At 55.4% G+C, this 13,103-nt stretch overlaps 1 protein-coding gene across 1 annotated transcript in view; it reads left to right on the top strand.

Annotated features, from left to right (window-relative positions):
• Positions 1–12,870, top strand: part of CCDC88C (coiled-coil and HOOK domain protein 88C) — a 114,440-nt gene extending 101,570 nt beyond the window's left edge. Inside the window, exons 26-30 of the mRNA XM_090271309.1 lie at positions 2,874–3,062; positions 5,609–5,677; positions 9,089–9,157; positions 9,808–10,094; positions 10,979–12,870. Coding sequence (XP_090127435.1) covers positions 2,874–3,062; positions 5,609–5,677; positions 9,089–9,157; positions 9,808–10,094; positions 10,979–11,989 — 1,625 coding nt within the window. The 3' untranslated portion in view covers positions 11,990–12,870. The remainder of the gene's footprint in view (positions 1–2,873; positions 3,063–5,608; positions 5,678–9,088; positions 9,158–9,807; positions 10,095–10,978) is intronic.
• The last annotated feature ends 233 nt before the right edge of the window (positions 12,871–13,103 follow it).

Raw genomic sequence — 13,103 nt, 5'->3', positions numbered from 1 at the left:
GGCGTCGTGTGTGAGCAGAACTGTCAGGGAGCCTGTCATTAAAATGGATGAGTAAGAAGAGCCGGCTCTTAAATGAATAGGCATTCCTACTTAATAATTTAAAACATTGAAATTGAAAAACGGTCTAAGGCATTGGCTCCTGGAGCCACAGAGAACTCTTCGCACGTGCCAAATAAGGAAAGCGTTGGCACGAAGATGCCGCTCGGTTAATTAGATTGAGTCAGAGCATAAATGATTCACCGAGTCCTGATTCCGGCCGCGTCGTTTTCGCCTCTCCCGGGCTGGACGGGGTTCCGATCGCCCAAGTACGTTTAGCAAACTTAGCGTCACGTGTTGTTATGACTCAGTTCATTTATTGGCTGTTCTTTTTTTTTTTTTTCCTTCCTCTCTTGGGTTATCCGGGGGATAACAATTTAGCAACCCAGCGCAAAAAGAGTCCCTTTTTGAGAAGCAAAAGCAAGGACAAAGACAAGTCTCCAGCGGCCCACCCGGCTTTCTCTAAACGCCTGCGGTTCTGGTCTTCCTCTGACACTCCACCCTCTCCTAACGAGTCTCTCCCTTTCTCCGAAATCGGAGACTTCTAATCCTTTTCCTTTATCAGTGTCTTCATCACGTACCCTCCTTCATTTCTGAAATTCAAACAAACAAACAAAAAACAGTACCTAAAGGCCAGATGACCCATAGTGGACCCCTCCTCCTGACCCCAGTTCTAAGCCAAGCTTAAAGTAGCCAGCGTGGATTCTGATTTCAAAAGCGAAGATGAGCTGACACACACCCTCTGGACCCTACTCGGACGCAGCACAGTTTTAAGGGAGCCTCGGGACATCCGTGCACAGGTCCTTGGGCCAGGATGTCCCTGCTAAGTAAGTCCCCTGGCCGTGCGCTGCCCCCCTGCCCCCGCACCTGCAGGCTTATGTTATGCCCGTGTGTCACGCAGAACTGGTCCGTTGTCGCTCTGCTTCCTAAAATGTACAGCCTCTGTCAAGTGAGATTTTGATTTTTCTTAAAGATTTACTTTTAAGCAGCTAAATTTAAAACTGCTGCCCTTTCTCCCCACTTTCCTTGTCAGAGCACGGAATTGTTGGCCTTGGCGGATGAGGCCCTTTTTAGCTGTGTTCTGTGTTTTGAAGGATTTATTGCTCCGTTTAAACGTTTTGAATAATTGGACCGATGTTGCCGAGCAGGGCTGGGTCCGGAGTGAAGTCTTACGACTGTGCTGAGGTTCTGGGACCTCCTGAGTGCTGATGTTAGAACTGCAGCGGACAGATAGGAGATCAGCAGCCAGAGCGGGGAAAGCTGGTCCACAGAGGCCTTTAGCTACTGTGGTGTTCCTGTCTCCAGCCATCCTTGTTTCGTCTCCATGATTTTTGCCATGTCTCTATCACCCATGTGATTACTTACATATCTTCTCTTGAATCGACTCACCGTTTTCACTTAAATTTATCTTAAAGGAAAGATTATTATCCGTACTGTACATGGAAAACCAGTATCACCATAAAACTGAAGTAATTATCAAAATAAATACGTAGCTATTACAATGTTCAAGTCAGTTCGCGAGGCGCTGACTTGGTCTCCTGCCCCTGCTCCGGGACCCCCGGACTACCGCGGGCTGGCCCTCGCCTGTCCCTGAGCTTGCCGTTGGAAACGTGTGTTTCTCTGCCATGGCTTCTGTGTGCTGTTCCCGCCTCCCTCTGCTCCTCATTTCACCTCCACCCGGTGGAGTGGATGCCTGTCTGATTCATTCCACCAGACTTGAATCTTGCTTCTCATCAAGGTTATCGTTCAAAATCCAAATTTCCCCCTGATTTCAAGTCGTAAGATTTGGGTGCTTAAAACTTCCCAGTGAGTGCAGACACTGGGTGGCTGTGGGGCAGGGGGGTCAGGCCCCTGGGAGAGTGTGGAGAGGGGCCGGAATCGCGACAGTGGAACGCTGTGCAAAACAGCATTGTCCTCATGCTGCTAGGAACTCCAAGGGCTTCAGTTCTTAACTTGCATTTGGAGCGCCCACCCTCTTAGGTGGCTGAAGGTTTGTGGAGGGGCTGTTTCTTTCCCATTTGTTAAAATAACTTTTTTAAAAAGTTTTTTTTTTAATTTATTTTTGGAGAGGGAAGGGAAGAAGAAAAGGAGGGAGAGAAACATCGATTGGCTGCCTCTTGCACGCCTCCAACTGGGGACCTGGCCTGCAACCCAGACATGTGTCCTGACTGGGAATCGAACTGGCAACCTTCCAGTTCATAGACTGGTACTCAATCCACTGAGCCACACCAGCCAGGGCTCCAGTTTTTTAATATATATATAATTTTATTTAATTTTGATAAGAGAACATGTTCACAGCAGAAAATTTAGAGATTGCAGAAAAGCACAAAATGCAAGGCAAAAGTCATCCTTGCAGCCAGCCTCACCATGCAGAGACGAAGACTTCTCAAACAAGTTATTGCTAGGGTGGTGGTAACCCCTTTCTCTAGTCGTAGTGGAGCCGGTTGGCAGGGTGCACGTCCGGGACCTTGAGGGCCTCGATGGCGGGTCTGGCGTGATCCTGAGCAGACATCTGTCAGGGTCTTTCTAAGTCAGGGCTTGGAGCGGCACACAATGTCACACAGCAGGTGTGCCATGTGGTTAATATTGTTGGACTTTTACCAACATTTTGTTTAGCCCCTTGAGAGCTCGCCCTTCAGTTCTCCCAGCTGTTCAGGATCCATCATAAGAGCCAGGGCCAGCCCCCAATTCCGACCACAACCCCTGGGGCGCGCAGCCCAGCTTTTGTCTCTGTGGTCCGTGTGCCCTGCTGCCTCTGCTTCCAGGCCTCAGTGTGGCAGCCCCGCCTTCGTATAGGATTGTGCAGCCCTGTTTCTCAATGCCCTTCTTTGCCCCAGGCCCTGGGGACCTAAAACCAAAGCGAGGGTCCCCGCACAGAGGCAGCCTTGACCGCACAGATGCCTCCGCTGACCCAGCCACGAAGCCCTGGCCCTCAGAGCTGGGCTCCCGGACCTGTTCATCCTCAGCCATCACCACCACCCCTTCCAGCTCCACCCCCATCTCCCGGCACCCAGGCCGCACCAAAGGTGAGTCCCGGGTCCCTCCAGAGCCACGAAGGGATGAGCTGCTGGGGCCCGGGGTCCTTCCTGAAGACAGGAGGGGCCTCAGACTGAGAGGTGGTACGCAGTGTGGTTAAGCTGTGGACAGGCCTTGGCGTCACACACGCACAGGCTGAGGCCTCAGCTCTGCCTGCAGCCGTGTGACTTGGGGCAAATAATGTCACCTTCCGGAGGCCTGACCCTAAGCCGCTAATGGGAAAGCCCTACCACCCACCACCACGGCTCAGGAATTGCCGGCGCCAAGTAGCTCCAGAACGGACGTGAACCAGAGTTGGGGTTAAAGTCTGGGGCAGCCTTGGAGGTTTATTCTCCAAGGAGGACACCTGACAGGGCCTCCGAACTCGAGGTCTGTTGACAGAGTGGAGGGCAGGTGTCCTACACAGAAACACAGGGAATTCAGGGAAGGATTTACAAAGCGAGTGTCTCCTAGGATGCCAGTAGCCAAGCATGTTCACTCCTCAGATGTGAGATTAAAATATTCTTTAGGCATCTGATGAGCAGAACGGTTCGGTTTGGTCAGATCTTGCCAAGTGAAGCCTGGGACGACAATTCAGGGACCCTGGACTCCTGAGGAGAGCCTGTAGCACCAGAGACCAAAACCACTAAGCAGAGATGAAAGCTTTTTTTTTTCTTTTTTTTTTTTCTTTCTTTCTTTATTTTTAGAGAGAGAGGAAGGGAGGGAGAAAGAGAGGGAGAGAACCATGAATGTGTGGTTACCTCTGTGAGCCCCCAACTGGGGACCTGACCTGCAACCCAGGCATGTGCCCTGACTGGGAATCAAACCTGTGACCCTTTGGTTCATAGGCCAGTGCTCAATCCACTGAGCCACACCAGCCAGGGAAAGAGACAAAAGATTTAAGGTGCCCATCCATTGATGTCAGAGCGAACAAAGGTATACCCATGAAAATAAGAACAGGATGCCGTAAAAAGGAACGGTTGGGAGGAAAGCACTTGGAAATTTAAAATAGGCTAACAGAAAGGAAAAAATAAAGCTTAAAACTAAAAATGACTTTCTACTTCTAACTTGGAGGTAAAAATATCTGAGGAAACAGCAGGAAGAGCTGAAAGTGATTGCCCCAGGGTGCTAGGAATTGCAGGAGTGGCAAAGGGGCTGTTGTTTTTCTTTTTCTTTTTTTTAATAATTTATTTGTTTATTTATTTGTAGAGAGAGGGAGAGAAACATCACTGTGTGGTTGCCTCTCACTCGCGCCCCCAACTGGGGGCCTGACGTGCAACCTAGTCATGTGCCCTGACTGGGAATTGAACCAGCGACACTTGGCTCGCAGGCCGACGCTCAGTCCACTGAGGGGCTGTTGTTTTTCATAGTAACACTCCCCACCAGACTCCTAAAGCCATGGTGTGCGTAGCCTTGGTTTGACAAGCGGAGCAAAGGCACACTGGGGCCTGTTGTTCACATGTCTGAAGCAGCCCTGGGAGGAGATGAGCTGCATGAACGCAGGGCAGCCAGGCAGTCCTCCCCCGCTCCTGGCCAGACCCTGACAACAGCAGTCACTTGCTGCTGGCTGTCAAGGGAACTGTGCCATGTGCCGGCCAGGGCGGACACACTTAGGTGTTCGCTGTCAGTAGTCAGTAGGCTGCCCCAGCTTCCCAGGCTCTGGGGTGCAGAAGCCCTGCCTGACCTCAAGCAAGAGCTGGGAACCCCATCTTCCCTCGGACTCCCAGCAGCCTGTGTGGCTCAAGGCCCAGCCCTCCTGGCTACCCCGCGGGCTCTCTCAGCCTGGATCCCGCCCCGAGCTGGAACCCAAGCCTGTTCGTACACCTGCGGGGCCTGCACGAGGCCCCCGTCACGCTGCAAACCCAGCGCTTCCCGTGGTGACTCCCTGGCAGCTCAGCTGTCATGCTCAGGTGGACATATCACTGCCTGCAAAATGGAAACCCTGTTGTCATTTTAGAGGGGATCCAGGGCCTGCCATCAAAGAGAAACAAGCAGATTTAAGGCACCAGGCATTTAGTTCTTCTCAGGGAAAGTGCAGTTGACAGGTGGCCCACAGATTCCGGGCTGTCTCTGGTTAGGAGCTGCTGGTGCAGCGTTCAGTCACCAGGGAATCTGCGTCCTTGTCTTTCCTCCAGCCACGTGAAGATAACGAGGCCCCTGGAGGAGAACTGTTTTCACGGTCCTCTGCTTTGGGTGCTGCTTTGAAGTTGGAAGGGGCTTCAGGGTGCTAAGCATCACCTCCTTTGGCCGCATCATCCTTAGGCCAGAACCCTGCTTTGGTTTGGAGTCCCCGCCATTGCACGGGCAAGGGTGTGATTTAAAGTTGAATCAAACAGGAGTTGGGAGTGTGACACTGTCCCAGCAGGAGAAATAGGGGGAGACGTAGTACAGGCAGGTCCTAAGGGCACGGTGCATGCGCCCCTCCCTCACCCCCTGGCGTTGGACAGGGCGACGACTCAGGTGCCGGGCAAGGGTCAGAGGTGGCCGTCTGGCAGAAGGCCCAGGCTCCCTGTGGGTGTTCTAGGTCCCTGACTCACCAGCCTTGTTTCCACTGTAGGCTATAATTCAGATGACAGCTTCTGTGAGCCATCCCTGGAGCCTGAGTTCAGCAACCACAGGCAGCAGGGTGAGTGGTCAGTGCATTGTGCCCTTCGGCCTCGGTTCTCAGACGTGTTTTCATCAACGGTACTTTTGTCAGCTAGTCCTGTGTGGAAGTCCAACACTCAAAATTAGCAAAAGTGGAGTTCTGTTGCAGTGCGAATTCCTCAACACTCCTCCCCTGCCCTCCCCAGGGGCCTGAGCATGCAGCTTCTGCTTACATACCTCCAGTGACAGGGAAATCACTACCTGTCAAGCATCCTATTTCTGGCAGCTCTGATTCCCCTTGCTTTAAGGGATTTTCAGAGACCCATTCAGGGAGCATTGACTGCAGGAAGATCTCACTATCCTCACTTGGATTTTAGTGGCCGAGAGTGGCTCCAAGTTGTAAATTCCCCCTTAGAAATTGTGAGAAGCACTTGTCATCTGATTGAGGCATTTTACAAATTTCTGCAGAAGGGAAACAGTGCATTATACCAGCTTTGTCAGAAATGAAAAGTGCTTTGGCTTTTCATAATTTCTGAGAAACAAAAAGTCCTAGAAGGGTGGGAAGCTAATTCTTTAATAAAAAGAAAAAACTCTAGAGTGTTTTCCTTGGATTCAGCTTCTGAAGGGGACACGGGTCAATTGTGGGAGTGGGCATTATCTCCAGCCTATCCGTTACCTGAAAAGTTGGGTGATGCTGATGTGGGTCCACACAAATACAGACATTTACAACTTATGGGTAAAGACAGGCTCCATGGAGAAACAGCTGACACTTCACAGCCCTTGCCTCTACCCTGGGAGGCGGTGACGTGGCAGGAGGGGTCTGCTGCCACCCTGGGCAGCCTCAGCGAGCAGCCCCATCAGCCAACGAAAAGGATTTTCTTCCTCAGGGTCCTGATTCCCGGAGCTCCTCCTGTTCCATAAAAGAAGGCAGAGGCGTTTGTAGGGCAGGGCTCGAATAAACACAGGGGTTTGCGGACCCTGTTGATTTGTATCCCGGTGGCCTTTTAGCAACTCTTACATCCTTTTCTCTCTCTCTCTCTTTTCTTAAAGATTTTATTTCTTAGAGGGGAAAGGAGGGAGAAAGAGTGGGAGAGAAACACAGGTGTATGAGAGATACATTGATTGGTGTCCTCTCAACATGCCCCCAACTGGGGACCTGGCCCACAACCCAGGCCTGTGCCCTGACCGGAAATCGAACCAGTAACCTTTTGGTTCACAGGCCAGCACTCAATCCACTGAGCCGCACCAGCCAGGGCCACTTAACGTCTTTTTTAAGGAGAAAGGTGCATTGTTTAGTTCAGATTTCTTTCCCCTTCTCCATGAAGGGACTTACTCTGCTTCGACAATCTTCACAAAAACCAAGTGTTTTTGGCTCAGCCCCGAGCCCCGTTAGCCACCAGGTGTTTTCCAGGTGCTTGCTGTTGGTGGGGTACCCCAGCAGACTGGGTGCCCTGCAGACCCAGTAAATCCAGAGCAGACTTGGCTTGGCAGGCCGGGACCCAGAGCATCTCCCAGTGTGTCCCCGATTCTCAGTGCGGTTCAGCCCAACACCAGCTGTGTGGGTGGATGATGGAAATGCAGCCCCTGTCCCCCAGGTGTCCATTGTCGTCGTCGTCGTCGTCGTCGGCGGCGGCGGCAGCCGTCCGTCTCGAGAGACGATGGTGTAGCTTCTCAAGAGTCTATCTGCACCGCCGAGAATGGCTGTGCAGTCCGACTCGGGAGTGACATGGTATCTGTCTCCTCCCGTGTTGAATCGACATCTTGTGATGACGCTGAAGCTACAGAGCCTGGGCAGGGTAATATGGAGGGTCTGCTGTTGCCCATGCAGCAGACGTGTCCATTGTGCAGCGGCACAAACTGATGACGTATGGGGCGGGCCGGTGAGGGCTGTGGTACTTATGCATGTGCTGGAGGAGGGGACCAGGAGAGGAGGTCCGCAGGCCCAGAAGGGACGGTCTGGCCGTGGTCACCCTCCCCAGGGCTGCGGTAGACACGCTCAGGCAGGCGCACACAGCAGCCAGGAGGACTGGTTCTCCTCCTTTGGGGCAAATGTAAATGTACAACAAATAAGGAGAATCAACTGAAGGACAGCCAACAACCAGGAAAAGCGAGCACTTTGTTCCCTCCCGAGGGTCCCAGGACCTGCTCCCATGGACAGCTGAGGCGAAACTGCCCCGCACACGGGCACACACTTCATGGCACATGCGTGGACATATACATCCTGCCGTTCTCTGGCTTCTGCCCTCACCAGGTTGCACTGTCCCGGTGTATTCTGGAAAGCCCCAGTAGTGTTACAGAACCCCAGCCTGTGCTGTTCTGGAGCAGCTGTGGGGTCCGATTGCCCGCCACCAGGAAGCATGACTCCTAATGCAGAAGTTTGGTGGAAAGGGAAGGGGGTTTATTTCAGTTTTACAGACTCAGAATAATGGCAGGTAATACCCAAATACACTTAGAACTGCCTTGCCCCGCCAAACCAGGCCAGTTTGAGAATACACCAGTCAGAAGTACCGTCTTTCAGAAAAGCAGAAGTCCACGGCTCCATATTCCCAGTCAGTTCAGCATTTCAAGCATCTCTCACGAATCCATGCTTGGTTAGGCAGGTCCCCACAATTCCAGCCTGGCGAGCTTTGCTGCCATGTTCTCCAGACAGGTTTCCTGGCAGGTCTCCTCTTACTTATTCCAGGTCTCGTCGCAGACTCTCCAAACCATGTGGCTTCCCCCTTACATCCCAGACCTCCTAACCCACTCCCATCAGCGCCTTTCAGACAGCCTGGCTTTCTCCCCATCCTCATGGCTCTCCCTAATTTTAAATGCTGACGGGGAGCACCATACATCATTGTTATGAAAAGTATTTTAAGCCTGTCATCTGCCCTTTTACCTGGGGGCAGCATAGCTTCCCTTCAGGAAAGACTTGGCTATGCCTTGTCATTGTTGTGAGAAGTACCTTAAGCCTGTCACCCGGCCTTATGCCCCAGGCTGCAGCACAGCTGTTATCTAGCTACCTTACCTTAAAAGCTGTACTATCTCCTTTCCCCATCCCCAAAACCAGGAGCTGTGGGGACTTGGGGGACCCCTCCCCCAACTCTGTTTAATAAGGGTGGGCTCCCCCTAACCCCCAGCCCTTGGCTTACCCAGAGCAGCCCTTTGGTGTCTGCTCTCTCTACTGGGGTTCTGCATGAGATTTCCTTTGTTAACAAGGTTGTTGAGGCCACAGCCCCAGACCTTACAAAAATAGGTAGTACCAGTTGGCATTCTGGATGGCCTACTGTGCGCTGCACCTAGCCCTCGGGTGAAGCCAGGCCCCCCTGGGAGAGAATCCCAAAGCCCGTCCTTCTTGAGGGCATTTGCCTGCATGGCCTTGTTGTGTGACTTGTTCGGATTAGGTGGCTTAGCCTGGGATATGCGTACTTGGTCCTTGGCCCTTCGGGTTAACGGTGTCGTGCCCTTTCAGTGTCCCGGCCGGGCAGCCTAGAGAGCAGCAGGAACGCGTCCTGCGACAGCTCACCTCTCACCCTGAAGGGTAAGTCGGCCTTTCCTTCCGCTCACTTTGCAATGGACATGGCTCTTCGGCTCTGGGCTCGTACCCCTTGTAGCGTTTAAAAAAGGCAATGAGCCAGGTTCTTACAAGCACACGTGTGCATTCCTCCGGCCACATCACACAGTTTCAGGCTCAGGTCGGGGAGTTTTAAGGGCTTTGGGTTCAAATCCCTTCTCCACTGACCAGCTCTGGGCACCAGGTGGAGGCACTCAGCCTCTGAACCCGAGTTACTTCAGTGTCGGGGTGAGGGTAGCACCAGCAGTTCCGATCCAGAGTGGTCAGAGCACACAGAGGGCGACCTCGATTCAAATTTGTTTCATGGTGCAGAAGAGGGCTGTTTTCACAGCCGTTTCTGTGCATTTGAAAGCATGTGTGTGCTGTCCCTCCAACTGAACAGTGGGATGCCCTATAGCTACGACCTTACGCTGCAGCAGAAGTTTTTCACTTGGATCCCAAGTTATTTTGTTTTTAAATGCCAGGGTGAGATTCTAAAGAATTCCAGAACGTCCTCGACACCACAGTGGCAGCCCGGGAGCAGTGTACCCTGGGTCCTCGGGCAGTGAGGGCTCTCTCTGTCCGCAGTGAGCGGGACACTGATGTGTTCCCCTGTGTCTCCTCGCCCTGCCCCCCAGGTTCCTCTGACCGGCTCCACGGCCGGACCGAGAGCTTCAGCAGCGAAGACCTGGTCCCCAGCAGGGACACGGCCCCTCTGCCCCGGGACACCAGCACCCCAGGACGCACCGCCCTCGGCCGCCAGGAGTGCCTGCCACCCCGGAATGGGCCTCTCGCCCAGGACGGCATCCAGAAGCGGGGTGCAACCCAGCCCCATGCTGGGGTGCGGCCCTGCGCCTCCCCGAGCAACGAGATGGTCACCCTGAAGGAGTTCCTGGAGGAGAGCAACCGGGGCTCCCCCACCCCTGTGAGTGGCCCTCACTCTGTCCCCAGATGGACCAGGACCATAGACAGAGATGGGTGGGGCCGAGGGTTGCACAGCCTGGGGGCTGAGCTGGCTCTGATGGGGGAGCCCAGCCCCCAGCCAGCAGATCCCCGGGTGCTGGCAGCAGGCACCGCCCCTGGAGGCTGCTCGCTCCATCTGTGAAGTGAGCGGGCAGAAATGTGTCGTCAACACAGAGGGTAGGGACTGTGTGTGTCATTGGGCAGGAAGCAGACTTCGACCCGGGGTCACAGCTTACAGGCAACAGTGGCAGGGTGGCCGTCCCCTGTGCAGCCTTGAGTTCCCCTTGGGGCCCGCCCCTCTCATCCCCACCACCCTGTTTCTCAGACCAAGAGAAAGGCCTGGGTGGCAGCGAGGGCTCAGGAGCAGGCCTCCTGTCTCGTCCTTGGGGTCTAAGGACCTGGCGCGGGGTCAGAGCAGGCGCGCGGAGAAGAAAGGGGACGGCCGATCGGCGAGCCCTCCGCCTCCCGCGCTGCCTGGTGGGCAGGTGACGGGCAGGTGACGGGCAGGTGGGGTCAGCGAGCTGTGTGCAGGCTTCCGGGCCTGACCGTCCACAGAGCGGATGAGCTTGGTGGAGCACCACTTCCCTCTCCGGGGCTGTTTTCTTGCTGGGGAAGTTAGGGGTGCCTGAGTGACATCTGGGTCTCTCCCGGAGCCGGGAGCGGCCCCGGCCCCACCATCCTGCCCACGGGCAGTATGTGACGCCAGGCCGTGAAGAGGCCGAGCAGGAGCGGGAAGCATCAGTCCTGGCCATGTGGGTGGCACAGGGGACATCCTGGGGAGGGGGAGGGTTCTCCGAGGATCCTCCTGGCCCACCCGCCTCTCAGCTCTTCCTCTCTTCTCTGTAGGACACTCCCAACTGCCGGGATGACCTGCTAAGCGACTACTTCAGGAAGGCCAACGATCTCCCGGCCATCGGAGGCCAGCCAGGACCGCCTTCCAGGAAGGAAGGGGCCAAGATGCCCACCAGCCTCGTGGCCCCCACCATCAAGATGGCTGTCCACACCTCCGAGGGGAGGCAGCTGAAGCCCGGGCAGTATGTGAGGCCCAGCTTCAGACCTGCAGAGGCCGAGGCCCCGCCCAGCACCCCCGGGAGGCAGGCGCAGCCCCCACACAGCCTGTCTCTGGGCAGACCGCGGCAGGCCACCATGCCACCAGCCTCCCACGCAGCCGCCAGCCGGAGCTCGTCCCTGAGCAGGGCCTTCAGCCTGGCCTCGGCCGACCTGCTTCGGGCCGGCGGGCCAGATGCCAGCGCACAGGAGCCCCCTCAGAAGCCGGGAGGCTCTGAGGCCTCGGGGGGCAGAGAAGCAGGCAGCCACACCCTGCAAAGTCCCTCGCCCTCCGGCTCCCACAGCCTGGCCCGGGAGCGGACCCCACTGGTGGGAAAGGCTGGCGGCTCCTGTCAGGGCCCCGGGCCCCGAAGCCGGCCGCTGGACACAAGGCGCTTCTCACTGGCTCCCCCGAAGGAGGAGAGGCTGGGTCCCCTGCAGCAATCTGCCACCGCCCCCGCCATTGCCACCGGAGGGGGCGGTGGCAGCAACTCCCGGCTCCCGCCCTTCTCGCCTGCTGCAGCCCCTGTGGGCAGGACTAAGCCCCAAGTCCCCCAGCACTCAGGGGAAGTGGCCACCGTCGCCCCTGTCCGGGCCGGGCTCAGCCTCTCGGAGGGTGACGGGGTCCCAGGACAGGGCCACAGAGAGGGGCTGCCTGCCAAGAGCCCAGGCAGGTCTCCCGACTTGGCACCCCACACCAGCCGGGCCCCCGAGGACTTCGGTCGTGGGGGCAGCTCCAGGAGCACGCCGGTGTCCCCAGAGCCGGGAGGGGACCAGCAGACGGTGTGGTACGAGTATGGCTGTGTATGACTCGTCTGCTGAACCTTGCAACTGCCGATGCGCTTTCTGATGACGTGGCCTTCTCTGTCTGCCTGTGGTGTCGGGAAAGGGTTTTAGGATGAGGAAGGGGTTCCCGTGCGTTCCTTCCATTTGTTGTGTTAACGGAACACTGTGCCAAGCCCGACGGGACTACGCTCCCCGGTGTGTAACTGTCTTCCGAAGCTGCAGCCCCAGCAGCTGGTACCTTTTGAACAAACCTCCTTTGGCCTGGGGATGCTGGCGATGCTGACAACACTGACCTCCCCAACACTGACACTATCTGAGCGCGGTCAACACTTGCTGCAACCTGCTGACCTCTCCTCAGGCCTGCACGTGTGTGCGCACGTGTGTAGATGCACACACGCTCACAGGGCTGATCCTCGCGGGCCTGGAAACTACTCTCTCTCCCAGAAGCCATGTGATCCTAGGCAAAGCCCAGAGTGGCCCAGGCTACAAGGATCTTGAGGCCCTGGGTGGACCCCCGAGTCAGGCTCCTGGGTCCCATGCACTTCTTTTTACCCCAGGGCTGAGGTGGCCTGTGGCCTCAGGCCTTTAGAGCTCTTCCTGCAGCTCACTCAGGGGGCCACGTGGGGGCCTGCCTTCCCTGGCTCACTTTTCTACAAACACTGGATCTGCCGGGGTCGGGGATCGGGCAGAGAGAAGCCCTGCCCTGCCCCCTCCCAGCACGTGTACATAGTGTATAGAGGGGAGCATGTGGGCAAGTGAGGGGCCCACCCGTTTTGTGATGTGGCTTCAGGGCCCTGGTGTCTCCCGTCCCGGAGGTGTTGATTTATTGTTTCTGAACAACCAAATTCCTTTTAATATATTACATATATGTGTACACACATGTGAATACATGTACTTGGAGGGGGATCTATGTCCCACTGGGAGTCACTCTTCCGTCGGGAGCCTCACCTGCTGCTCTGTGTATTTGGTCAGGTTCCCGACTCGTTTTGTTTCCTGTTTAGTAAAGGTGCTCTTCTTGGGATGTACTAAACCTGGTGATGCTGGTTTTTTAAAGATTTTTTTTCTTTCGGTTCAGTAGACTGAGAAAGAAATGGGAATGTTAACACTTTGGCGCTGTGTGCTCAGTAGCCGTTGGTTC

This window comes from Furipterus horrens, unplaced genomic scaffold (assembly GCF_987537825.1).
Source record: "Furipterus horrens unplaced genomic scaffold, mFurHor1.1.pri manual_scaffold_3, whole genome shotgun sequence".
NCBI lineage: Eukaryota > Metazoa > Chordata > Mammalia > Chiroptera > Furipteridae > Furipterus > Furipterus horrens.
This window is presented reverse-complemented; position numbering and strand designations above follow the sequence as displayed.